This window comes from Globicephala melas, chromosome 20 (genome assembly GCF_963455315.2).
Source record: "Globicephala melas chromosome 20, mGloMel1.2, whole genome shotgun sequence".
NCBI lineage: Eukaryota > Metazoa > Chordata > Mammalia > Artiodactyla > Delphinidae > Globicephala > Globicephala melas.
The window spans coordinates 44,969,971-44,995,857 of NC_083333.1; the positions used below are offsets into that span (position 1 = coordinate 44,969,971).

Sequence of the window (25,887 nt, forward strand, 5' to 3'; positions counted from 1 at the left end):
CACACATGAACCTCTGTTCATGGAGGGATGCTAACGTGAACATCGTTGTAGACACCTGTGTGCTGGTAAACGCTAGTGTATGTTGTATTTGAATGGTGTCTCTGTGTAGTTGTGTATCTGTGGCCACAGAGACATCCACCCACCAAGATCTTAGAGGAAAGCCCTGTACACAGATGGGAAGGTTTGGCCACGGAGCCCGGCTGGCCGTATTTCCTACGCCCTCCGAGGAGCCATCAAACTGGACTTGCCTCCCGCTTTCGGATTTTGTCCGGCTTCGTGCGAGGCTTCAGCCTCAAGCGGCGCCAGGAAAGGCGGGGCGCCGCACTGGCAGAAGCTCAGACGGCGGACCCCTCCTTCGGCCTCGGGGGCCTGCGGAGCTGCGGTGTCGCAACCAAACCCTGGCCCCTGCCGGAAGCGGAAGCGACAGGGGCGGTGAGGCTCAATCGCGGCGGTCGCGGCGTGCCAGGCCAAGGGCGCCCTGCGGGGGTGTGCGCGCCGCGCGCGTGCAGGCAGGCTGGGCGCCGGGCGGTACCGCCTCCGACCCGGCGTCTGTTTACCAACAAACTGCCGGCGCTCGGCAGCGACGCATTCCGACGCGCTGAATAAGCTGCGGGGCTGGCTGGCTGCTCTCGACTCCTCTGCAGGTCCGTGGCGGCGGGATCACAACCGCCGCGCAGATCCCCCAGAGTCGGAGAGCGCGCCCGCAGGTTCCTTGCGCCCCCGCAGCCGCAGCGCCTCCGCCAAGGCTTCGCGGCCCTGTCAACTTCCTTGCGTTTCTGCGGTTATGATCGGACTGCCCCAATCGCCTTGCAACCCCGGCATCCCTCTCGGAGCTGATCCCGAGATGGCTGGGCCTGGGCCGTGCGCACCGCTCTCCTCCCATCTCCCGGTTCTGAATTTCCCTACCCAGGGCTGCCCCGGAGGGGCGGGCCCCGGCTGCAGCCCTCCATGAGGTCACCGCGCGTGGTAGCCAATCCGCGGCGTTTAAGTGGGCGGGGACCCCGTCGGGTCCCGGGAACCGAAGCCAAGAGCGAGCGGGGGGGGGGGGGGGCGGGGGGGCATGGATTTAGGGGGGAGGGGAAAAGCCATGGGGGGCACCCCCCGGAACCCCTTTCCCAGGCGCGCGCTCTCCGCTGGATGAGGCGCAGAGAGACACTTTCCCCGGGATAAGTGTGGGGGAGGCTGATTGGGGGCTCCAACGCCCGAGGCTCCGAAAAGAGAGAGTTGGCGGAGGGAGCGGACTCCGTGCGGGGCCATGGCCTAGGCCCTTCGGCCCCGGCCCCGGCCCCGGCCGCAATGACCTCTTTGCCCTGCCCGCTCCCTGGCCCGGACGCCTCCAAAGCCGTCTTCCCGGACATCGCCCCCGTCCCATCGGTAGTGGCTGCCTACCAGCTTGGCCTGTCCCCCGCAACCGCAGCCGCCTCCGATTTGCCCTATTCTGGGCCGTATGGCCACGTCCTGCCCTATCCCTACACTGGGCCGGCGACCCCCGGAGACTCCTACCTGCCCTGCCAGCTACCCACGGCGCCGTCTCAGCAGTCTCATCAAGAGTGGGAGCCAGGTAAGTACGGCCGGCCGCAGCGGCTCTTCCCACCTCCGGGGTCCTGCTCCAGTGAGCCCCTGAACTTCGCCCTCGCCTGGTTGGGCGCAGCTGGCGGGATTCAGACCTTACTCAGATTCCACGGTATCTGGGGTTGGGGGGAGGGCGAAGGGATGGGGCGGGAGACAGGGGGGAGGGGCGGGGGCGAGTTGATCTAGGTCTCCTTTCAAGACCGACCTGGTTTCGATTTGCAGTTATGTGAAGGTGGGTGGCAGGGCTCCCTACCCCACCCCCTTGGAGCAGCGGGGTTGTGTACCTACTTATAACGGAAAACTGAAACAATCCAGATGTGGGTGTAGGTGCCTAGCCCCTTCCCTAGGATTCTCTCCATCATGCACTCCTTCTCTCCTCCATGTCACCCCTCTCCGCGTTCTTGTCTCAGAAAGCAGTGCTCAAGCCACAGCCTGATAAGTAGAAATCAGGTCCCAGCTGGAGGGCAGTAGAAGTGGGGGTTTATTCGGGGCCCCTCCCCCTCTCCCCAGCTGGCACCCGAATGTGCCAGACCGAGACCAAAAGCTGACCTGGTAGAATCCGGGGCTAAATCCTACTACCCATTGTTCTAAGAATGTAGCCACAGGTGGGTCAGGCAGCCTCTCCTAGTAGATCTCAGCCTTCCAGCCAAAGGAACTGGCCATTCCTGTTATCTCCACCCCTTGCCTTTGGGGTAGGTCAGGCCCCAGTTACATTGCCTGGAGCACCTTTGAGCTCCTAAGAAAGTGCTCACTGGAAGGCCTCAAAGAAGCCAGGGAGCTGGCCTGTCTTCCTGGTCCTGGGCCTTGCACAGGCTGTACCCATGCAACACAGTACATACATCCATCTGTAGTGGCTTGGGTTTAGAGCTCAGTTCCCCTGCACTCCCTGTCCCCACCTAATTACCCCCACCATTGTCCTTGGCACAGTTTCCTCTAAGGATGCACATGCACTGGGTGACTTAGGGACTCAGCCAGGACCAAGATGTCTCCCTCCCTTCCCTCGTTGCTCTGCTGAGACACATGAGCTCCTAAACATCAGAGCCAGAAGCGACCCTAGAGATTCAGGAGCTTCTGAATGTAGAGATGGGCAAACTGAGGCCCAGAGAAAGGGTGTGCACGGGTCAAGGACACAGACTGTTTTCCAGGCTTGGCCCTTGCAAATTGGCTTTCACTGCATGAAGCCAGAAAAGAGGATTTTAGGGAACTTCCTCAAAGCCCCCCAAAGTTAACTGCCTTCTGTGCTAGAACTGGGGCTGCCTCTTTCCCGCTTCTGGGTCTGTGGTCGGAAGAGGAGCAGTTGGGGGGGGTGTTTCTACAAATGATCTAGTTTCTAAAAAACGAATCCCTTGGCCTCTTCTCTTCAGTATATGCTGATGTGGTACATTTGTGTGTGCGTGTGTGTCTGTTTAGTGGGGTGGGAATAAGATAATTTTGTCCTTAAGAGAATTCTTGGAATTGAGGTTGGTATTTTCAATCCTGTCTTCTACACTCTTGCCTTCCCTTTTCTTGGTTTAAGGACGAGAGAGTGGAGGGTTCCTTTCCTTTACAAAGTTTCCCCGGATCCAACGAAAACCACACGTGTCCTGAGATTAGATTATAGCATTTACCTACTGAAACTGGGGCGTCGGGCTCACTCTAGATTAAATGATTGGGGTGTGAGAGAGGGCTTGGGGGGTCTTCCTTTTGCCGCCACTCTTGTCCACCCCAGCCTCAGGGAGAGGTTTGGCTCCAAGTGAGCTGCGTGCCACCACCCCGATGAGCAGGCAGGTGCCGCTATGGTTCAAGGGAGGCCCTTGGGCTCCTGAATCAAGACCTGGGCAGATCCAGTCGTGACTTCTGCAACTGCTGTGGAGAAAGCAGCTGTCGGGAAAGGAACTGGGAAGGGTGGGGGGGTGTCTGCTGGCAGAGTTAGGGCGCGGAGGGCTTTGAGAGCTTAGCAGCTGGGGTAGGCTCCCCGCTAGCTCTGCCTCACGGTCCGAATTGTTTCACGCAGCCGGAGAGGCACGAGTGGTCGCCGGGGCGGCGAGCAGCCGGGTCTAAGCAGGGGAGGCCCGACAGGCGCGGGCGGGAGCGGAAACCCAACGGTTTTTCTGGGAATTGGCTGAGGCGGGGGTCGAGGGGGGTGGATCTGAGAAGCCCGCAGCGCCTGAGGCCAAGGGCGAGGGATGCGGGGGAGGTGAAGGCACAGGGTCACCGCGGCCGGTCGAGGGCGTGGAACCTGAAGTGCGGGGTGAGCCCGACCGGAGGAAGGGGGTGGGGGACGCGGTCGGACCCCCGCTGCGTCTGGGCACCCGGGCGCAGCGCTCTGTCGACTGAGGTCGGCCGGCAGCCCTGCGAGGAATGCAACGAACCCTAAGCCCGCGGGCATTTCGGCCGCTCCGTCCTCCCCAACCCTGCTCTCTACACGAATGGTCCCAATGTCCCCGTAGAGTGGCGTAGTTGGGGCCTCCCGGATCGGAAGAGGGGAACCCCTCGCCCACCCCCATCCCGGGGCCGAGCTGTTCCCAGACCGAGATTCCTCGAGAGGCTGGGCCGGGAGGCAGGAGGTGACCAGATCTCCCGCGGCGGCACCGCAAGCGCGATCCAGCAGCGACCCAGAGGGCCTGCGCTGCCGGCGCTGCGCTCTCTCCGAACCCCGGTCACCTTCCGTGCTGGCCGGGAACCCCTCCGTGGGTGCGGCCGGGCGGAGGAGGGGGCTGCCTTGCACCACCGGGCTTCTAGGGCCCCCGAAAGCCACTACTCTAGCCAGCCAGCCTTGGCGGATGGAAGAGATGGTCACTTTTCTGGAGGCTGTGCCTCCGGAGAGGGAGGCCCTTACAATAGGGGAGGTGATGGCAAACCCTGGGGCACTTTCCATACTCTGAAGCTGGGAAGGGTGCTCATCCTGGCGTTCAAGGCCCACTCTGCCGGGCCCCTCTGACCACCCCTCTTCCGGCAGCGGGGAGGCTGCCACGCAGACACTGTCTCGGGTCTCCGAACAATGCTTTTGAGTTCCCCCCCCCGTCCGGAACGCCCTTCCCCCGTGCTCTCCTGGCCTCAGCCCAGCCCTCGACCCAGCCCTTCTTCCCCGCCCCGCCCCAAGCTGGCGTCACCGCACGCGGCTGAACTCTGTCATCCCGCCGCTGGGCGCCGCCCCGACCCTCGCTCCGGCCAGTGACGCTGTCCCCCTTAGGGTCACAGGAGCGTTAAGAGTGGGAGCTCCCTGAGGGCAAGAACTGCGGCTAGTCCCACGTGGCACACAGTGGACGTGTGGGGTTTGAAAGGAGGGTGGAGCGGAAGGTAGAGAAGGGCCGAGCCCCAAGCCCGAGTTTTTGCTAACCCGTGGCCGGAATGCAAACGAGATGCAGATGAGCCGTGAGACGGCGCGTCAGCCCCTCTATGCGTGCACACATCGTCTCGGGCCGCCCCCCAGACCCGGAGAAGCCGCCGCTGTCCCCGGAGCCCTCGGAGCGGCGCCCGCAGGCCTCGACCAAGAAGCTCCGGAAGCCGAGGACCATCTATTCGAGTCTGCAGCTGCAGCACCTGAACCAGCGTTTCCAGCACACGCAGTACCTGGCTCTGCCCGAGAGGGCCCAGCTGGCCGCGCAGCTTGGCCTCACCCAGACACAGGTGGGGCCAGTCCCATCCTTCCTGCATGCTAACCCTCCCCGAGTGTGTTCTCTGGGAACTCACCCTCAGGTGTGAACGACTGATGAGTCCCCAAGCCCTGTTTTCACAGTTCTAGCTGGCCCCCAGTAAATTGGGGGAATGTGTTAAAAGGTGTGTGCGGGGGTGCGGGGGAGGTAGGGCGGTGATTCAGGGGGTAGAGGAGGGTACCCAGACTGGGAGAACTGTATTCTAACTCAGATGCAGGAACTCAGGGCCTTCAGGGGCTTATGGAGGGCTGGAGCGAATGTTCCCAACTTCTGCTCTTCTCCCAGGACGGCTCCCTCCCGCTGGGTCCCTTTCCCTTCGTCACTCCCTTCCACAGGCACACTCCTCCTGACCTTCCATTCTTTCCCCTTTTCTCCCCATAGGTAAAGATCTGGTTTCAGAACAAACGTTCCAAGTACAAGAAGCTCCTGAAGCAGAACTCTGGGGGACAGGAAGGGGACTTCCCTGGGAGGTCCCCCTCCCTGTCTCCCTGTTCCCCACCCCTTCCATCCCCCTGGGATCTACCCAAGGCAGGGGCCCTGCCCACCAGTGGCTATGGCAACAACTTTGGAGCCTGGTATCAGCATCACTCCCCTGATGTCCTGGCTCCACCTCAGATGATGTGAATCTGGGGAAGTGCAGGTCAGGCTCCCAGCCCTCCTCTAGCGCCCAGGCAGGACCCAGCCCACCTGCACCCCTCCTGGGCCAGGAGGAAGCCAGACCCAGATGGGTTTTCTCAGGAGGAGGAGGAGGTAGAGGAGAAAAAGGATGGGGTGGCGTCCTTGCCTCATAACCCAGACAGCCTTGGCCATTGCCCCCCACCACCACCAAGGACTGGACACCTTCCCTCCAGCTGGTCAGAGGCTCTGGAGAGAGACTCATTGGCTGGAGTCCAGACTTCCCAGGACCCCTAGTCTTGCCACTCCTCCTTGAAAGGACTGCAGTCCCGCCACAGCCTGGGGTTCAACCAGCAACAAACACTGAGTGTTTTTTCTCTTTGTGTGCCTTGGACCCTGCCCAACCCACGGGTGCGTAAAAGCAGGAGTGAAGTGGACACCCAGAGTCTCCAAGCTGACCACCATCGAGACCCACCCACTGATTTTTCCTGATTTCCCCCCCATAACTGATACACCTACTCACCATCCTATGATGTAGATGGGATGGAGTAGAGTTTTGTCCACCTATGGGTAATTTTTACCCTTTTCCTAAAAAAGCCCCTTTTCCCCATGTCTACCCACTATGAGTAGATAATGGACCCAATTACCCATCCAGTTCAATGAGTATTTATTATTAAGAGTCTGATTCCTATTCCTAATACCTAAACAAACCCACATGCACACACTCTCTGGAAGCCAGCAGGGTAACGCTTTGGGGAGAATGGGGACAAGTGTAGGTAGAGATGCCCCCAAATAGGTGGGGTGAGCCCAGCAGTTTAGCTCCTCACAGCTGTCTCTGTCGAATAGAACTGCTCGTATTTCTAACCAGTCTGACTAGCAGCCCCCAGGCTCTTACCAGCCCCCATATATAAGCATCCAGAGAGTAAAGTCTGTACAGAAACCTGGGCCTTGGCTGTGACGTATGTTCGTCTCATGACTTCTGCTCAGCTTTCTCTTCTCTCCCATCTGACCCTTCCAGCACTGAACCAGAGGCACTGGATCCTCCTCTACCACTAACTGGCTATCCGGTTCTAGCTCTGGAATGTTCTAGTAATATCCATATTTTCAGACACTCCAGTGTGAAACCAGAAGATGCTAATACAGGCAATGATCAAAGTCTGAGTGATCCTCACAGCAAATTCTCTCCTGGCCCAGTTCTGGAGGGAGCCAGGCGCCTCACAGCCCCCTGTGCCCACCTTCAGCCCAGGGAGAGCCCCTGCTCACCTTGGGGGAGGCCACACCTACTGACCCAGTCCAGTCCTCCCCTGGGAGAAGTGAGCTCCTTGGGGTGGAAAGGCCCCAATTCACCTAGTGGAAGGGGGAGCAGGAAGGAGAGGAGAAGGAGAACCCCAGAAGGAACTGGACTTCTCCATCCAACGAACATTTGTAGAGCCGCTGCTCTGTGTTAGATCCTGGGGATATCAAGGTGACCTAGGCAGACCCTGTGGGCTAACAGAGGCCAGACAATGACGAGCCAGTTGTGTGAAGTGGCAGGCTAAGGGAAGTGCAGAGGGCAGTGAGGGCATAGTCAACACACACACACGCACACGCACACGCACGCATGCGCGCACCTGGCACCCAGCAGCAGGGGGATTGAGGACAGGGGCTGCAAATAATTCGGGGAATCCAGCCCAGCCTGGCCCGAGGCCTTGGGGGAGGGGCCTCCAGTTCCAGACTAGAAGCTCCCAAGTCAAGCTTCCCTCTTACTACCTAAACCTGTCCCCAAGCAAACTGGAAAGCCCACCCGGGCACTTCTACCAACCCAGGCTGGCCACAGAGAAGCCCAAATTGGAGTCTTATGTAGGGGAGAGGGGTTATGAGAGTCAGTGGGAGCCCCCCACCTCAAAAGGGCTGCAATCAGCCCCTCCTAGGCCACCCCCATTCCCCAAAATATACATGGAGGGGTCTCCTGGGGGTGGCAAATGGCACAGGGTGGGTCAAAGACAAGCTCTAGGAGCAGTGAGGAATGAGGATGCCAGGAAGAGAAACGCCTTCCTCTTCCTCCCCACCGATGCCTTCTCCTGCCCCTCGCCACCCACCCCATCTCCACCGGCTCTCTCGGTAGCCCCAGCCCCAGATTCCTCCTCTGGGTCTTCTCTGAAGGCCACAGGTCCTCAAGGCAGCTGTTCCCTCCCACGGCAGGTTGCACACTCTTCTTTCCACAGACCTGAGATAAGATCTACCGCTCCATCTCGGAAAACCTCCAAAGGCGAGATTAATTGGACAGCCCGACAAGAGTCGCATCGTTAAAACAACAGCCCAGATTGTAAACTTAAGTAGCAGGAGTGTAATTACTCTTCCAGCCAGCGGCCAGCTGAGCTGACGGTGCCCCCTCTTCCCTACACCCATCCATCCTCCCTTTTCAGTGGAAACAGGAACCCTTGTCCACTTGGGAGCTGGTCCAGTTTCCCTGGGCTCCTGACTGCTGATGGAAATGCACCCCAGTGGAAGAGGTACCCCATTCCCTTCCCACAAACCACTGGAGCTGCAGAAAGGGAGGCTGTGGTTTCTTCCTGTGAGGACACCCCTCTGGGAAAATTGGGTCAGTAAGGCAGGGGGGACACTACTGAATGGTTTAGAACTGGGGTTTTGGCCTCCAAAGAGTCCTGCTCTGCTGTGTGACTTTTGGAAAGTTGCTTAACCTCTCTCTCCGCCTCCTTTCTCTCCCCGCTAAGATGGGAACACTAATAGGACCTGCTTCCCAGTGCGGTTGTGATGATGAAATGAGATGGTGCTTGTAACATGCTTGACATGGTACCTGGAGCTTAGTAAGCACTTAATAAGTGGTGTTCATAGCTGCTGTATGATTATCGAAGAGGAGAGGTCACAGCGATGCTGAATTCATACTGCCACGGCCTCCATTCACCTCCTGCCTCCAGCCCACCTGCCTCCTCAGGGCAAGGAGGAGAAAAGGGGCTGGAGACTAGAGAACGCCACACATCCCGGGTCATCACCTTTGAGAGCAGGACACAGGCGAGGACCTAAATGCAAAAGTGCCGGGATCTAGAAGCAGCTGAGCCTGGAGCCCACTCTCTCACCTGCGCGGGTCTCAGCCACAGGAAAGCTGACTGGGAGCTGTCCTGCCCTCTCCCCACGTGCTATTTTAAGACATGTCCCCCATCTCTCCCCTAACAAAATGAGATTCAATTAATTCAATTAAAGCAATTTTGGGAGCAGCTCCTGAAGGCTCTCGATGTGAGATAATTACAAGTAATTTGCTGCTGTGAAGAGGAGAAGGGCACACTGGGTCTGGGGGGAAGGAGTCGGCCCCCTCCCCACCAAGCACACACAGATCTAGAGGGATTCCACACTGCCATCTGAACTGCCCTCCCATTGGCCAAATTACTTGCAGGTGGGAAGAGGGAGCTTGCAGTGGTGGGAGGGGGCTGGGAAGACCGAGTGACAGACCGCCCCTCCCCCACCACACATCTGCCCTGCAAGGTGGGGTGCGGAGCTGGCTGTTCCCCGGACAAAATGTCTGCATAGCCCTAGCAGCTGATTACTCAGCTCCAAGCCCCACTTGAGTTTGGATGCCTGAACTTGCCTCTGGGACTGTATCCAGAGTCAATGGAATGCTATCCGGGTAGCTGAGGCCTGTGTAGATGAGGCCTTAGAGATCAAGGACTTCCCCAGAACTTATAAAGGATGTGGGTAGAGCGGGGAAGGGCCAGAGAAGACATACACTGACTTCTTGCTTCCAAGGAGGTAATGATACACCCACTCTCTCTCCTCCCCTGATCTGATAATCGCTTTCTAGTTCTGTCTGGCATCTAACCTCAACTCTTGCCATTGTAGTGGTGGCAGATCTCCTCCCAGCTTTCTGTCTTTGGGACCACTGAAGCCTCTTCCTTCAGAGAAGGAAGGTGTTGCAGGTGTGTCCCACCCCTAATGCACCTGGGATGACTCTTTCTTTGCCAGGGCTCATTGGGCCTGGGAGGAGGTGGAGGTGGGCATGGTGCCTAGAGGGGACTGGTGTGGAAGGTAGGAGGCTGGGACCAGTGTGTGGGGATGGGCTTCAGACCTCTGCAAAAACTCCTCTGAACCCTGTTCCCAAAGTACCTGGTTTTCAAGGGTTGAAGGTCCCCCTTCACCTGGGATCCCCTGTTCCAAGAGATGAGTTATGTTTTAACAATAAGGGTGGAAAAGAAAAATTCACTGACCCTAAAGTATTTCTCTTTCATATCTTCCCTTCTCTCCCATCCGTTTCCTGGCTTCTCCCATGCCAAGGAGGAGTGAAGAGGAGGGGCCCTTCAGCTCTATTCCCCCTTCTCCAGCCCTTTCTCCCACCCCTTCTCTGAGTAGCATTGCTGTTGGACCTGGGACAGCCAGGGAGAAATCCTATCAGCGAGTCCCTGGGCGACGGCTGTCTCTCCCCTTCCAAGATGAAAAAGTTAGAGAGAAAAGTGGCTGCCTCCTCATGCCTCCCCTTCCCCCTTTCCTGGCCAGCTCGGATTGGTTAAAAGGGGGGGAATTAAAGTTTCTTCTACCCCAAACCTCAAAGTACAAAGGCCCCGGACAAATGCACAGAGACGGGCAGATGCAAGGACCCAGGCACAGGGACGTCATAAGGGCACACACATTGCCATAGAACAAAGTGCACGCACACACACACCAGCATACGTGGAGTGGGCAGAGCTGCATGTGAGACACACGTGAGCATGTGTACAGGAAACCTTCCATGGCTGTCCATGGACATATACAGAGAGGTACACTCCCAGGTTATGTATTCACAGAGTGAAGCACAACACAAAGGGATGAACCAAGGGGAAATGCCCAGGGACTTAAACACATGCGAAAATAGACTGAAACATCCCCAGAAATGCACAGACTGGCTTCCCTGTGTGTGAGCTTCTCCCGCTCCCTTCTCGTTCCCACCCCCTTTTCCTGGCTGTCCATCTCCTATTTTCTGAGAATATTTCCCTGGTAAGCAGTTGGGGAGAGAGACTGAATGGCCAAGAACCTGATAATTTTATTAGAACTTTATTTTCTTTGTTCCCTGAAGCCCTGCCTGCTTCCTTTCCTGAGCTCCAGCAAGAGCTCCCGTCCCAGCCCTTCCTGGCACATCCTGGGGCTCCCAGACGTAGCCATAGATTCCAGCCCTGGCACAGAAACCCAGAGGCTGTCCTCTCGGAGGGCTCCACTGAACCCTCTGCGCCCCTGCCCTGCCAGCAACTCAAGGAGGAGGGATCTCAGGGGTCACAGGGTGGTGAGGAAAGCACTGCTTTGGTTCCTACTTACTGTGTAACCTCGGGCAAGTTACACACCCCCTCTGAAGCTTAGATAATTTCACTTCCTAAATCCTGTGTGTGTGTGTGTGTGTGTGTAAGGGGTTGATGTGTATCCACGACCACTTTCCATTGTAAAGCACAGCCTGTCTCTCCCATCAGACTGGAGGCTCCCGGAGTACAGGGCTGTGCTTCTCCCACCAGAATGGATGTCTTCTGCAGCTCTTTTCAGTCCCCACAGTTTGATGTCTCTAAGGTACTCAGCCCCAGTGGCATCCTGGGAGACGTGCCTGCCAGCCCAGGAAGGGAAAGGAGTTGCCTTCAAGCTTCCTCCAAACACCAAGGTTTCTGATGCAACTCTGTGCAGCGCCAGGCCTTCAGCGTCTCTGGCCCCAAGATGGAGAGGTCACTTCCTTTCCAGGGGACGGTTCTACTTTCTGTGGAATGTATGTGGAATATATTCCTCCAAGCTTCATCAGAACCATGCCCTTTCAGAGTTCAGTTGAATTTTGGGTCGGGTCCTTTGGCCAGCCCGAGGACTTCCACTCTGGCTTGTAGCCCCCATTCTCTCCCTCTCCGCACGTCAAGCTGATGCATAACATACAGGCCACATCATGAGGCCAGGAGCATGGCATCTAGATGATCCCACTCCAGTCGTGAGGCTCCCTGGAGGGCATCGTTCCTTCCCCTCTCTGCTCAGGAGTCCCCTTGGCCTGGAAGCCTATGCCCGCGGTCACCTTTTCTGTCCTGTCTGCCTGACCCATCAGGACTAGTGCTTCTTCCTCAGACTGGAGGTTGCCAGGGAGCAGGGCACTGGCCTCCCCTCTCCAACTGGGGGGCTCTCCCCTCGGTGGTTCCTTTCTCTGCCTGACCACCCCTTCCCTAAGCCTGATGCTCCCACTCTCTTTGGGGTGGAGGGCCTCAGTGCGTGGGGCGGGCAGAGGACTAAGTGTGAGTGGGGGCCTGGGATCCTTGCCCAGGTCCCATCCCTCCCACTTCCCACCATGCCTGCCACAGAACCACCAGACCACTCCTCTCAGGCTGGCCCCAGGAGCTGCTTTTTCTGCCCCTGCAAGCTGGGGCCTGCTGCAAACTCCTCCTCCCAGCCCTGGAGCCACCGGGAATTCTTTGCTCCAACAGATTCTGGGGGAAGCCAGACTGTGGGAGGCTGCTGACATGCCTCTGCTGGGCTCCTGTCACATTCCCCAAGCCCAGGGTGATCAGCTGGATCCACCAATGCAGGCTTCTTCCACCCCTGGTGACGTCCTCAGGTCCTCTTACCTCCTTCTCCAAAGCCTGAAGCTGCCCTGGGACCATCCCTGGCTTCAACTCCCTCCCACTCCCAGCCCCTTGGCAGCCCCATCCAAACAATAAGAATTATTCCCCCAGCCCCTTGGAAAGTAAAATGTGTCTCCTCCTCCCGAGAAACTTCATGGAGTCTCTGGAATGCAGACGCACAGCTGAGAGGCCTTGGGCAAGTCCCTTTACCTTTCAGGATCTTTATTTCCTCACTGTGCAGTGGGGATAATGATCAGAATGATTTCTCAGAAGGTCATGGAGGGGCTTCCCTGGTGGCACAGTGGTTGAGAGTCCGCCTGCTGATGCGGGGGACACGGGTTCGTGCCCCGGTCCCACATGCCACGGAGCAGCTGGGCCCCTGAGCCATGGCCACCGAGCCTGCGCGTCCAGAGCCTGTGCTCCGCAACGGGAGAGGCCACAACAGTGAGAGGCCCACGTACCGCAAAAAAAAAAAAAAATCTTCCTGCCAATGCGAGGGACACAGGTTCGAGCCCTGGTCCAGGAAGATCCCACGTGCTGCAGAGCAACTAAGCCCATGCGCCACAACTACTGAAGCCCGCGTGCCTAGAGCCCGTGCTCTGCAACACAGACAAGACACCGCAATGAGAAGCACACACACTGCAATAGCCCCTGCTCACGGCAACGAGCAAAAGCCCGTGTGCAGTGACAAAGACCCAACGCAGACAAAAATAAATAAATTTATTAAAAAAAAAAAAAGGAAGAAGGTCATGGAGACAGGGAGAGTGCACTCTTGGTGCACTGTGAAATACACCAGGTATGCCAGCGGATCACCAGGTATGCCAGGGGATATGGTGACCTATTCCTTTGCCCCAGTTCCCCCATCTGCCTAAATCCTCCTCTGTCCCACCAACTTACCACATAACGGTGAAGAGTATAGCCATCCCCAGGAACACGCACACAAGAAAAAAACGAAAGCCAGAGGCCTTTGTTCAAGTCCAACTCTATGACCACGGTCAAGTTCCTTCCCCCTCCCCTATTTCTTTGTTCTAATTGAGGTAACATCGGTTTATAACATTATATAATTTGGGGACGTTTCCTAACCTCTCTGTACCTCACCTTCCTCATGTGGGAAATGAAGATAATAATTAATAGCATGTGCTTCTTAGGGTGGTGAGAACTAAATGAGTTAAAACAACAAAAAGCACTATAACACAGTCAGGATTCAGCAAGGATTAGTTGTTAGTATTATCTCTGACTGCCAAGCGAGAAAAACCTTCTCTGTCCCTGAGATGTCTTGTGCAGATATCCCTGTTCCTCTGTTGGTCTCCACCTGTGAGCAGAACCCTAGTCTGACTGTCTTCCCCAAACACCCCACAGCGAGAGGGGTGGGCTGGACAGAAGCTGCTTTGTGAAGAGGGGAGGATGTTGTGCAGGACACTGGCTGAAGGGTGCGGACTTCTGACTGTGCTTCCAGGACAGCCCTCTGAGCAGCCCAGGTGAGAAGGTGCCTGAAGAGGTGAGATCATCCCGTACCAGAGTTAATGCAGAGGCAAGTGAAGTTCCCGACTTCTTCATTCATGAAAGATTACCTCTGCTATAACCCCAGAATCCCTCCTGCTAGACAAAAAATCAGAGAAAAAGCAAAAGCAGAGAAAAAACAAAAGATTTCTTTTAATGATATTTGATTGTATACCTAGAAGACTCAAGACACCTTAGGGGGGAAAGATCTTCCAGAAGTAAGAAAATTTCGGTATAGTGGCTGGATACAAGATATATATAGGATGCTGTTCACTAGTCTTACAATAAATGAGGGGAAATATTCCTGTTACAATGGAAACACAAATGAACGAACCACTGCAAATATGTAGATGTGGAGAAGCAGCTCTTTAGCTGACTAGTAACTGAAAGATACAGGCGTACCTCGGAGATATCGCGGGTTCAGTTCTAGTCCACCACAATCAAAATGAATGTTGCAATGAAGCGAGTCACACAACTTTTTTGGTTTCCCTGTGCATAGAAGAGTTAGGTTTACACTGCACTATAGTTGTTCACACTATACTGTAGTCTATTAAGTGTGCAATAGCATTATGTCTAAAAAAAAAACGTACCTTAATTTAAAAATAATGTTTTTGGAAAAATAGCGCTGATAAACTTGCTCAACTCGGGGTTGCCACGACCTTCAATTTGTTAAAAAAAAGACGGCAATATCTGTGAAGTGCAATAAAACAAGGTGCGCCTGTGTTAAACCCTGCCCTCTTCCCTTCTGCTGGTGCACATGGGTCTGTCCTGGGTGGCTGTCCTTCCATTACATCTGAAGCATGTGGCAGACTTAGGCTGGAATCGAGAAAGGACTTTCGCAGTAGAGGGAGGAATTCTATATGAGACTCCCCCTCCTTAGGAGGAAGGGTCAACTTTGGGCCCATTGAGGGCACCTAGAACTCGCAAGGTCAACTGAGGAGTGTCCTAACTGCATAAAAGCTGGTTTCATTTAGAACCGACAGTATAGTTTATTGAGCTCCATCACTGGGCCAAGCTTTGTGTTAAGCCCTTTATATGTGTTATTTAATTTCCTCAGAAATCCTGAAAGATACATATGATTAGCTCCCTTTTATAGATGAGGAAAGTGAGCCTCAGAGAGGGCAAATGACTTACCTGAGGACACACAGCGAATGAGCGTCAAAGTCAGGGTTAGAGCTCAGAAGTATTCATACGTGTGCCTGGGTGTTTGCACACGTGTGTCCTACTTCATGACACCCTGGTGTCTCCAAGGGCACAGGGCAGATCTGGGAACAGGAGGGAAAGCTGAGCCTGGCCCCGTCTCTGCTTCCTCTCCATTTCAGTCTTAGAGGCCATGGGGCGGTGAGAGGCCCGCAGGCCAGGGATTCAGGCTAGACTGGAGGACTGTAGGGGAAACCACTGAACCTCTTGAACCGCAGTTAACTCACCTGGGAAGTGGGATAATAATGGCACTGCCCTTGCCAGGCAGTTGAGATGGTGCCTGTAAGAGCACCTGGCTTGGGGCTTGGTGCACGGTGTGTGCTCCGTTAGCATCTTCACTGCTCAGATCTTGGGAGGATCTGAGACTGCACTTGGGAGACTTCCCTTCCTTACCAGCCAGCCTCCTGCTTCCTCTGGCCTCCTGCTTTCCTCAGCTTTCCCCCTGACCCTCCCTTAGCTGAGGGCATGTCATGCCCCCCTCCCCCATTGGTGATTCCTGAGCTCAGGGCAGGCCTGACTGGCCCCAGGGGTGGGCATGGGACAATGCCACACGCGTTGCATGATGTGGCCAGACGCCCTCAGTGCGCAGGGAAGGACATGCTGCTGCTGCTGCTTCTGCCACTGCCATTTACCAGGTGCAAGATGAACTGCCCAGAGTATACCCCCTCCCCCGCCCCACCTAATCCTCCAAGGTGCGGAGTCTCTGGTCCCTGCCTACTCAGCAGACATTGCCAGTCCTGCCCCCATTTTCTCCAGGAGACAACCCAGGAATTGGGGCCTTGAGGCCCCGCCCCGTCTCAGTCCCCTCCCCAGCTTTGCCTCCGACCAGGGTGTCTATCCCAGCTGCCCTGGGTCCCTAAGTCACTCATTCTCTCAGACAACCCACCTCGGTGCTCAACAGGCCAATTCCACACTCTCTTCCCTGCCAGGAGGTCTCCTAAATTCACTGCCCCTCCTTTGCTGTGTGACCTTGGGCAAGTAACACAGTCGCTCTGCGGCCACTTCCGGAAGAGATGATGCCTCGTGAGGGTGCAGTCACCGTTAGTTCCTTCAGTTGCTCAGAAGCAGAGATTGGTGATGGGGTGCCAGGTGCTCCTCTCCTTGTCTTGGTTGACCCCCAACAGCAGTTATCATTCCCCCCTCAGCCCCACACTCCCTCATCTGATGGGAGCGGGAGGGATTGTGTGAGGGGTCCCAAGAGCTCTTTTCACTTACTCATCTGGGCAGTTGATGTCCACTGAGTATCTTGCTCTCCAGTCAGCGCTACACGCATGGGGTGGACACACCAAAGCCCCTGCCCTCATGCTTGATGTCCCAGTTCAAACCCTGCCCAGCTCTGCCCCCAGGGACCTTGGTATAAAAGACTTCCCCAGGCCCCTTGCTCTGCAGCCCAGCAACCCTCCCCAGGGTGAACAAAAATTCTCCACGTGGTCCATGCCCAGTGCTATAAGCGGGGGACGAGACAGTAAAGGTGAGACACAGGCTCTGCCTCCACAGAGCTAGGACTGGGGGCCTGGGAAGAATCACTCGGCTAGCAGTGACCAGCACGGCTGAGCGACAAAGGAGAAAGCCAGGGGCTGGCGGCCCGGGCTGGAGGTCCAAGAAGGCTTCCCTGAGGAACTGACTTCTGGGGCTGGGGACTGGGCCCCTGAAAAGAGCTGGAGGCTGGCCTTCCTGACTCCCTGGCTCCAGCCTTCTCTGCCATCCCCCCAACCTGTTCCCTCTGGCCCAAGCCCCACCAGGGCCCCCATAAACATCGTCCTCCCACCCCCCTTCCCTGGGGCCAAGGAAACTCATCTCCAAGCACTTTTTGGCTTCTAAGCCTCCCAGCCTCAGGCTGCTGGGTGGTTGGTAAACAGCTTGTTAAGGTGATTAACGCTGCAATTAAAGCTGGAAAAACCGAGGCCAGGGTGCTGGCTGAAGGCTCTCCCTTCCCCTCCCCCTCCTGTTATCCCCCTGCCCTCCTCTTCCATCCCCGCTGGGCTTAGTTGATGCTACTCAGCCTGACTTGGCGAACCAAAGCCCTCCCCTAGGCTGGGAGGCTGCACATCAAGTGTCCGGTTGGCCTCAGCTGCCCAGAATCCCTTCCCTGCGGAGGTTGGGGGCTCTGCTGGCCCGGGGAGTGAGTGGTAGTGATGGTGTGTTGCTCAGGCGGGTGGTGTGCAGAGGCTGATTTGGGGCGAGGTCTCTAAGATCCACTAGTGCCTGGGACCCCTTAAAGGGAGGGGCCTCAAGGACAGGGGTAGAGACCATCCTTCTCGTCCACTTCCACAAGTGAGAAGGGCAGGGGCCGTCTCCTTCCAGTAGAGGGGCAGGAGTTTCCTTTCTCCAGGCTCTCAGAGTCAGGGTGGCTCCCAGCACGTCTGAGGGGCTGGGAAGTACCAGACTCTGAGCCTTGCATCCGGGGAAGGTTTTAAGGACCCGCTGGGTCCATGCCTCCCCTCCCTTCAGCATCAGCTCTAGCCAACCCGTGAGGGCCCTCGAGGTTCCTGCTCTCAGGCTCCCCCACAAACCTTCCTCTGCACCCCGTGAGTCCTAGGAGAGGAGTTATTCTGCAGGTGGGGTCTCCAGGGAGTATGTTCGCAGACCCCCATCTCTGCCTGTCATGCTGCCATCCTTCTTTCAAGGCATAATTCAAATCCCACCTCCCCGGTGAAGGCTTTCTACGTTTCCTTCCCACCCACCACCACCTGCCCCTGCCCTTTCCTCTGACAACCCATCCAGTCCCTCTGACTGCGTCAGGTTTGCCCAGCTGGGGGCCTGTCCAGGGTGGGCCCTGCTTCTGGCCATGGAGCTCGTAGCCCAGGTCTGTGCCTCCCTTCCCCAGGCTTCAGTCATCCGTGGTACCAGCTCCTAGAACAGTGCGTGGAACAGGGCAGGTGCTCAATAAATGTTGGTTGAATCCTTTTTGGAGCGCACCTAGAGATCGGTGGATCGACCAGTGTGGTAAGTGCAGCCAGGGGCCCGGGTCTGAATCAGGCACATTGAGGGTGGGATGGGGCAGGAGGCTGGGTGGGCAGTAAACCCCATCTGCACTGTCACCATGGTCAACAGCAACTTTGATACCCCGAGCAGTATGCACCATGTGCTGGGTGCCTTGGGAAACGTTTTACACATATTATCCATTTAGTCCTTGAGACAACTACCTGCCAGGCAGGTAGCACTATTCTTAGGTTACAGATGAGAAAACTGAGGCTTAGAAAGGTTAAGTGACTTGCCCAAGATCACACAGTCAGGAAAGCAGTGGAGGCAGGACTGACTCCAGGTCAGCTGACTCCAGCGTGCACATTCCTGACTACAGCGTTAAGCTTTTCCAAGCATCAGCCCTGGGGAAGAAGCCCAGCCCCTCCCGCCTCCACTTCTCCCAGGGAAGAACTCAGGGAGGAGGCCTGGAGGGTTGGGGTGGGCACAGCTGCCCAGCTCTCTGACACTCTGCCCTGGCGTCTTAGTAACCTGAGCTGCAGAAAAGCCCATGAAGAGCACGCATTCTCCAGACAGACCAGGGTTCAAATCCCAGCATTGCCATGTATTAGGTATGTGAACTTGACAGAGATTGGACCTCTCTGAGCCTCAGCTTCCCCATCTGAAAATTGAACACTATACCACCCCCCTCCCTGGCTGTTGCGAGGATAACATGCAAAGTGCCTGGCGTAGAGTAGGAGTTTAGCAAATCCAGCCCTTATTAAGGTTTGGAGAACAGTGATCCTCAGGGCAGACTAGGGTTCCCTCGCCCCCCTCTTCTTCCCTGAAGGTTGTCACGAGGCAACGGGTGTAGTCAAGAAGCACCTGGCAGAAGATGGGCTCGGCTGCCCCACCTAGGCACTCTGCCAGGTCCCCCACCCAAGTCCCTGTCCTCGTGGCTCTCCTACCCACCAGGGCTGTGAAGAGGGCCACCTGCCTGGCCTGGAGGTGAGGAGAGGAGGAAGGGGAGGTGAGGGGCGGGGCTGACCCTGAGGGAGGTCACCCGGGCAGTTAATCCAGCCTGACAGAGCAGGGATGAGCAGGGAGGAATTAGGGAGCTTACAACATCCTTTCATCCCGCAGCAGCCCGCCCGCCAGCCTGCCCGCCCAGCCTCCCTCCTTCCTTCCTCTCTCTTTCTGCCCTTTTTTTTCCCTCTCCCTCCCTTTGCTGGCAGCCCAGTCCTAATAAAATGCAGTGTCTCCAGTAAGTCTGCCCGGCTGCCGCCTCGCTGCTCCTGCCTGCACGCAGCCCTCAACCCAAACTGCTCAGCTCAGCCCCGCCTGGCAGCTGCCACTTAACCCTTGCCAGCCTGGCTGGCGTCCGTGGGCTGGAGGCCCTCCTCCCTTCCACCACCCTCGGGCGTGGTGGGAGGCGAGGCGAGGCGTATTTTCTGAGAGGCAGAGGGTGAGGCGAGGGCTGGAGGGCCCCCACGTTCTGGAGCCCTGCTGTTCCACAAGGCCCTTCTGTCTTCTGCCTTCTCAGCCTTATTCTGCTTTGTGCCTCACCGTAGCCACAGAGGCCAAAAGGGTCGGGCTTGTTGTTCCCATTTGACAGATGAGGAAACTGAGATTCTGACAGAGAGGTTCCAGGCGAAGCTGGGTCACCTGGGCTGCTGGGTGGTGTTGCTGACTCCATCCTAGACTTTTTCCAGCACAGGGAGCTGCCTATACCTGTGTGTGTGCCCGTGATGCTCGGGTGACTTGAGCGAGGTGTGTGTGCACCTGGGTACCCCTTGGAGTGTACGATTTGTATATTTGTGAGATGCTACCATGTCTCAGGTGTGCGTTTGGGTCTGTGTACTGGCCTCAGAGGGCAACACGTTTGCCTGAGGTGGGAGTCCGTGTATGTGCGATGGTAGAGAGATGCATTTCTTGGTACGTGTGTGTATAAGCGAGAAAGGTGGCTTCACAAACGTGTGCGTGCATTCACGCTGTCTCCCATCTGTGCCAAGACGTTTGTTCACACACACACCCCTCCGTTCCTCCTGCCACCTCCAGCTCTCCGTCCCCAGAGTCTGGCAGCTGGAAGAGGAGGGTGGCGGCACTGCTGGCCCAGGCCGGCAGCCGCAGCAGCAAGAGGGCTCTGAGTCAGGGCCCGAGCACTCCCAGGGAAGGTCAACGTGGAGACCCCTTGTCTGTTTCCATGGTCCAGCCTGGATCCCAGTGGCCTGGGGTCCCTGCCAGCTGTGGGACCAGTGGCGTTCCCCCTGCCTGAGGCCTCACCCTCACCCCCAGCTGAAAGGGATAGACAGGAGGGTGAGGGGCCAGGGCATGGAGGCAGGCGGTTTACACGCGTGTGCAAGCGTGTCTGCGTGTGAGCCCAAGATCACAGAGCAGCCCTGAGATGACCCGGTGGCAGTGGCGGAGGGCTGCTGGCTGGCAGGGGACGCCAAGCCACAAGCAGCGTGGAGTCAGGCGGGCCCAGGGCTGGGAGCCTCCACTCCCCAGACCGTGGGGGCAGCCATGGGGTCAGAAGTACCTACTACCCGGCGCCAGGCCCAGCCCAGTCCTCGAGCCCAGAGCCCCGGCACTAGGTCCCCAGGGCTCTGACTCCCCCAGGAGACCCTGGAGGCTCAGAGGGCTCTCCCCACCAGACACCTTCCCCAACTCCCGGCCCTCCGCCGAGAGCTGCCTGCCTCTCGCCTCCAGTTCAAAGAGCTCAGTGGTTATTTTCTTCTTTTTTATTAATGTTATATATAAAGATGGGTCCAATAAGAAAGCAGAAATGAGAAGGCTGGGAGGGGGTGGGACTTGGCTTCGTTCCTCTACCCCTGGGGTGGGACTCTTCGAGATCCACCACGTCTCTCCTCTCGCCTGCGCCTCCCACAAACCCAAATCCAGCCGGAGCCCACATCTGTTTCTCTCAGCTCGCGACGCACAGGCAGGTACATCCAGGAGGAAAGGGCCACATAAATAGGAAACCACAGTAGGGAGGAGGCTGCTTCTCTCTGTTGCTTTAAAAAAAAATACATACTATATATATATATATATATAGCTACAGTCTTCTACATCTCCTTTTCTTCGATGTTCGACCACATCAGGGGTGGAGGAAAGTTAGCTCTGGGGGGCGTCTGGGCCAGGAAGGGGCAGTGCCACTGACCCTTCAGACAGCCACCCCCTCACCCCTAAAGGCACCGAGTTATAACCCTTCCCATGTGCCCCGTGCACCTCACCCGACATTCTCCGTCTTGGTGGGAATTATCCGTTTCCAAGGCCACCGGAAAGGGGGTGTTTTGGGGTTTGTCTTGCCTTGGAGATTTAGGGTTTGGCGCCAAAACTGCCAACTTACTGGAGGAGAGGAATAGGTGGGGTGCGGGCGAGCAGAGGCACCCACGCAGGGGAGATTGGTCCTATCTGTTAACAATGCCCTTAGTCTTCCTGTTTTTCAACAGCTTTTGAAACCAAAGTTGTGCAAAGTCCTGTACATGGAAGAAGAAATGGGTCCTCGGGAAGGATGCCTGGGACCCACCCCTCCTCTCCAACCAAAGCGGGGGAGGGGAGGTGCTCCTTGAGTTCTCTCTAAAGCCACAAATATTAAAAGCTTCCCTTACTTGGGGGCTTTTCTTTGGTTTAACCCTCAAACCCTAAATGAGGGCTAAAAGTTCAGGGCGGGGCTCGTTGAGGTCCCCACCCTGAGTCCCAGTCTCAAGGTTCAATGTCTTTTTGGCAGAGGGAATGCTCAGTTAAGGGGCAGCCCAGGTCCCCATGGCAGGGACTTAGGCCTGGCAGGTCCCAGAATCCACAGTGCCTGGTGCCCCAGCCCAGGCCTGACCTGAAGACGCTCCACGGTGTCCCCAGTGCCCAAGGAATCCAGTCTAGGGACTCGGTACTAAGTTTTAGAATCTGGAAGATGATGAGCCATTTAAAGCCAATCCAGGCTCTTGGAGCAGAAGGGAAACAGCTGTCCCAGCTGCAGTGAAGTTCCCAAACATCTGGAGGGGCACCCCAGTGTCTAGGCAGGGGAAGGGAAATTCAGGGGGCATCCTTGGTCCATGCAAATTTCATCTGGAAGCTCTTGGGTCCCTGGAGGAAGGGGCAAGGGAAGGGGGAGAAGGGGTGTCCTTTCCCCTGTGCTCCTCGATGATTCCTGAGTGTCGGCTAGGACGGAGGCGCCTTCTGCTTGGTCCTGGGGTTCCTTCGTGAGAGGTTCAGGCCAGGTGGGTGCTCAGTACACAGCCCCAGGGTTGGGCGGGGGCCCGGGGGAGGCATGGTGCAGGACGGCTGGTTGAGGCGGCGGCTGCTGTAAGTGGGGTCCACTCAGGTTCTGTGCATGGTACCAGGAGTTGGTGGGGTCGTCCAGGTAGCTGGGGGAAGCACTGTACGGGAGCGGCGGGGGCAGCTGGCTGCGGGCGGGGGCTGGAGTCGAGTGGGAAGAGGTGTCCCAGAGGGCGGGTGACGGTGGTGAGTTGCAGGCCATGGAATCACTGTTATTGGGGCTGTGCTCCAGGGGCGCCTCCCCGTTCTTGTACAGCTTCTTGAATTTGGAGCGGCGGTTCTGGAACCAGATTTTCACCTGCCCCAGAGAAGAAAGGGGGAGCTAGTTAGCCTCGCAGAACGCTGAGTGAAAACCCATCGGGGAACCCAGCCTAGAGAGGGCAAGGCCAGCACCCACCGTCACACGAGATCCAGGCAAAACCCAGGCACCCGAACCCCCAGGCCAGCATCTTTTTTCTGTCGGGGACAGAACTTCGGCCAGGAACTACTGACTGCCTAGGTCCAAAGCGTGTGACCTTGGGGAAGTTACTTAACCTCTCTGGTTCTTGCTTTCCTCATCTACAAAATGGGGCTGATGACAGCACTATTACCTATGTCCTAGGGTTATGATGATGCTCAAATAAGTTAAGACAAATGAAGAACTCAGAACAGCCAGCCATCCTACTGACGTAGTAAAGCACTGAAGAAAAGGCAGCCCAGGTGGGAGATGGGCGGTTTGTGGTATTCTGTTCACATTGGAAACCCAGAAGCAGAGGTGCACAGATACACAGAGACACATAAGCAACTCCACGCGCGGCAACGTACGCACTCACAGCTTCACACACGAGACACCAGGCTATAAAGATACACACACGCACAGATACAGCCAGATAAACACCCTGCAGAGGTGAGCACCCACGTTCACACACTCAGGAGCCCTCCAGGGCTGGCTAATGGGGGTGACCTGGGGACTCGGGAGCAGGTGAGCCATGATTCCCCAGATTTCCCTTGGGGTTTCTCCCCCTCCCCCTGCTGCTCTCCACCCCATGACTGGTACAAACAATGAATCAGCTCCTCACCGGGTGACCCAGATTCCCGGCGGACCAGGCCCCACGCAGCCGCAACCCAGGCCCGTCTGTCAACACCTGTAGGGAGCCAGGCGTCCGCCACTCCTCCCCTGAGCAGTGACAGGCTGCTGGGGGCTTTAGGGACAGACTGGGGGTGGGGGAGTCCCACCTCTGAGTTCCTGCCCGCCTTTGTGGGGAATCTCTGTTCCTGGCTCCGGGCACACACAAAGGGGTGGAGCACTGGGTGCCGAGCAGGAATGCAGTCTTTTGATGCAAGCACACACTTCTGTACATGCACTCACCCCTGTGCCCAGTCAAGTACATCTGCCTTGCCATCTATAAGCACAGTGACCCGTGAAAGGCCTCACTCCTTAAGTGTGCTTTCCCACATGTACACAGATCCATTCGCCTGTGTGCAAATATATACATGAATACACGTATATGTACACCTCTTACACACACATGCCCAGCCTGGGGGGAGACACGGTGGAGACTCCTATCAGTAACCAACCCTGTGAGTGACCCACACTGTTGGGGGCCTGTGGGAGCTGTCAGTTCTGGGGTACAGGGAGGACATCTCTCCTTGTGAGAGACTCAGTGGCACCGGTTCACCAATCTGCACGCCTGCACACGTGCTAATGCACAACCTTCTAACAGAGACTGAGATCCGGGGGCCCCTCCGCCCACAAGCAAGGGTTTCAAGGCCCTGCGGGGGACTTAAGAGGCCATCTAGGCTCAGCAGCGCCTGGGGAGTCCCGGGGTCCCGCGGGGGCCCACCGAGTCCTCGCGGCTCTCGACCGCCCACCACTGACCTGCGTCTGCGTGAGGCCCAGCTGCGCGGCCAGCTCGGCGCGCTCGGGCAGCGCCAGGTACTGGGCCTTCTGGAAGCGGCGCTGCAGGGCGGCCAGCTGGTAGCTGGAGTAGATCGTGCGCGGCTTTCGGACCTTCTTGGGCTTCCCGTTCACCATGCGCACCTCGGCTTCCGGTTCCTCCTTCACGGACACTGAGGGCAACGCACGGGTCAGTGGGCGGCTCAGCCTCGGCCTGCGACCCCGGGGCCCTCATGGGCCCCGCGGGACACCCCACCCTCCGGCCCACCTACTCACCCCGGGACTTCCCGGCTGCTCGCTCCGCCGCCGGCGCCCCGGGTGGGAGCTGCGGCCACAGTGCCGGGCCGGCGGCCGCCCGCGACGCGGCGCTCCCGCGCTCCCAGCTCCGCGCCCCCAGAGCGCGGTCCCGGCGCCAAGCTACCACCGGACGCGCACGGCCGCCGCCTCGCTCTCCGCAGCTCCCGCCACCGTCTGCCCGCCGCCCTGTCACCCGCACCACGCTGTCGGTCGCTTCTCTCCCTCCTTCCCTTCCGTCCTCCCTTCCTTTATTGTTCTTTAAACTTTTTATTTTAGAATAGTTTTAGATTTTCAGAAAAGTTGCAGACACATCAGACTCCCTTCTTCTTTCCTTCCTTCGCCCTTTCCTCTGTTCCTTTCTTGTGCCCTTTCTCTCACTTTGTCTCTCCACTTTTACGCTGACTCCACTTTTCTCTTTTTCAGTTTCTCCACTCTCCGCTGCTGCTTCCTTCCCTGTTCCGGTAATTCTGAGGGGTCTCTCTCCGTGTCCCCCTCACCTTTCTCCCTCTCCCCCAGCCCAGATCCAAAGCGGGGTCGCAGAGCTTCCAGCGCCCGCTGCCTACCCGCCAGCCCTCTACAGCCCGATGGAGGACCGCCTGCTGAAGTGCCCGGAGAGCACCTGGAGCAGGAGGTTCTCTGACATCCACAGCCCCTGCGTCCTCGCCTCGCTCACCCGGATCCTCACCCAGGACCACGGCGCCGCACACGCACCACGCCCCGAAGGCGCGCAGTCTCGGGACTGGAAGGTCGTCTGTCCCCTCTGGGGGTCATCTAGCCCACCTTCTCTAACTTCGGACAGGTACATTGCTTACCCGGGGCGCCTCCCTAGATTTCCGCTCCAATTCCTCGCCTTTCTCTCGCTCGCTCGGGAACCTCCCCGTGTCCCCCACTCTCCCGCGACCCTGTGGTCCTCACCTGGGTCCTGCGCGGGCAGTGGCTGTTCCCGGTAGGCTCCGTATTGCCGGTAGGAGGTTCCGTAAGTATACTCGGACTTGGGCGAATACGCGCCCGTGCCTGCAAGCCCGTTGAGGTTGAACTGGTGGTGGTAGGTGTAGGGGTTCACGGTCTGGCCATAGGGCTGGCCCGAGTAGTAGTCGTGCTGGGGAGCGCTGTAGTAGCCCAGGTCAGTGACGGAAGACTCCGGCAGGGTGGGCGAGTCCTTGGAACCCGCATGGCAGCTGAGCGAGCTGGAGATATCGGTGAGGATGCTGCTGAGCTTGCGATCGAAGGAGCCACTCATCCTGGCGGGCGCCGCGCCACCCCCCGGGCTGGCCTCGGCCGGAGCGCCGGAACCGGCAGGAGCGCGGGGGAGGCGGAGGAGACGAGGCGGGGGTGCGTGTCCGGAGGGCAAGGGGAGGGCCCGGCAGCGTCTCTGGGGAGGGTCGGCCGAGGGGCGCTTAGACCATCGCCGGGCTTCCGGCGGTCGCGGCGCGCCTCTCGTAGCGTCCCAAGCCACCGTCAAATGCTACCAGCT

General features: G+C 57.5%; 2 protein-coding genes across 2 annotated transcripts; one reads left to right on the top strand and one right to left on the bottom strand.

Annotated features, from left to right (window-relative positions):
* The first annotated feature begins 1,296 nt into the window (after nt 1-1,296).
* On the top strand, nt 1,297-5,831 carry DLX4 (distal-less homeobox 4). Its single transcript, XM_030839878.2, has 3 exons — nt 1,297-1,561; nt 4,985-5,181; nt 5,589-5,831. Exons 1-3 carry the CDS (start codon nt 1,297-1,299, stop codon nt 5,829-5,831), a joined length of 705 nt encoding a protein of 234 aa, XP_030695738.1.
* Nucleotides 5,832-22,190: 16,359 nt separating this feature from the next.
* Nucleotides 22,191-25,653, bottom strand: DLX3 (distal-less homeobox 3). Its single transcript, XM_030839775.2, has 3 exons — nt 25,329-25,653; nt 24,099-24,289; nt 22,191-22,538 (listed from the first exon to the last, which is right to left on the bottom strand). Exons 1-3 carry the CDS (start codon nt 25,651-25,653, stop codon nt 22,191-22,193), a joined length of 864 nt encoding a protein of 287 aa, XP_030695635.1.
* Between the last annotated feature and the right edge of the window lie 234 nt (nt 25,654-25,887).

What these genes read in the sequence shown, in the direction of transcription:
- DLX3 (XM_030839775.2), bottom strand. Translation starts at nt 25,653, where the DNA reads ATGAGTGGCTCCTTCGATCGCAAGCTCAGCAGCATCCTCACCGATATC. An exon ending in ACTGCCCGCGCAGGACCCAG is followed by an intron (nt 24,290 to 25,328) that starts GTGAGGACCACA and finishes CGTTGCCCTCAG; the next exon opens with TGTCCGTGAAGGAGGAACCG. An exon ending in TGGGCCTCACGCAGACGCAG is followed by an intron (nt 22,539 to 24,098) that starts GTCAGTGGTGGG and finishes TCTCTGGGGCAG; the next exon opens with GTGAAAATCTGGTTCCAGAA.
- DLX4 (XM_030839878.2), top strand. Translation starts at nt 1,297, where the DNA reads ATGACCTCTTTGCCCTGCCCGCTCCCTGGCCCGGACGCCTCCAAAGCC. An exon ending in TCATCAAGAGTGGGAGCCAG is followed by an intron (nt 1,562 to 4,984) that starts GTAAGTACGGCC and finishes GCCGCCCCCCAG; the next exon opens with ACCCGGAGAAGCCGCCGCTG. An exon ending in TTGGCCTCACCCAGACACAG is followed by an intron (nt 5,182 to 5,588) that starts GTGGGGCCAGTC and finishes TTCTCCCCATAG; the next exon opens with GTAAAGATCTGGTTTCAGAA.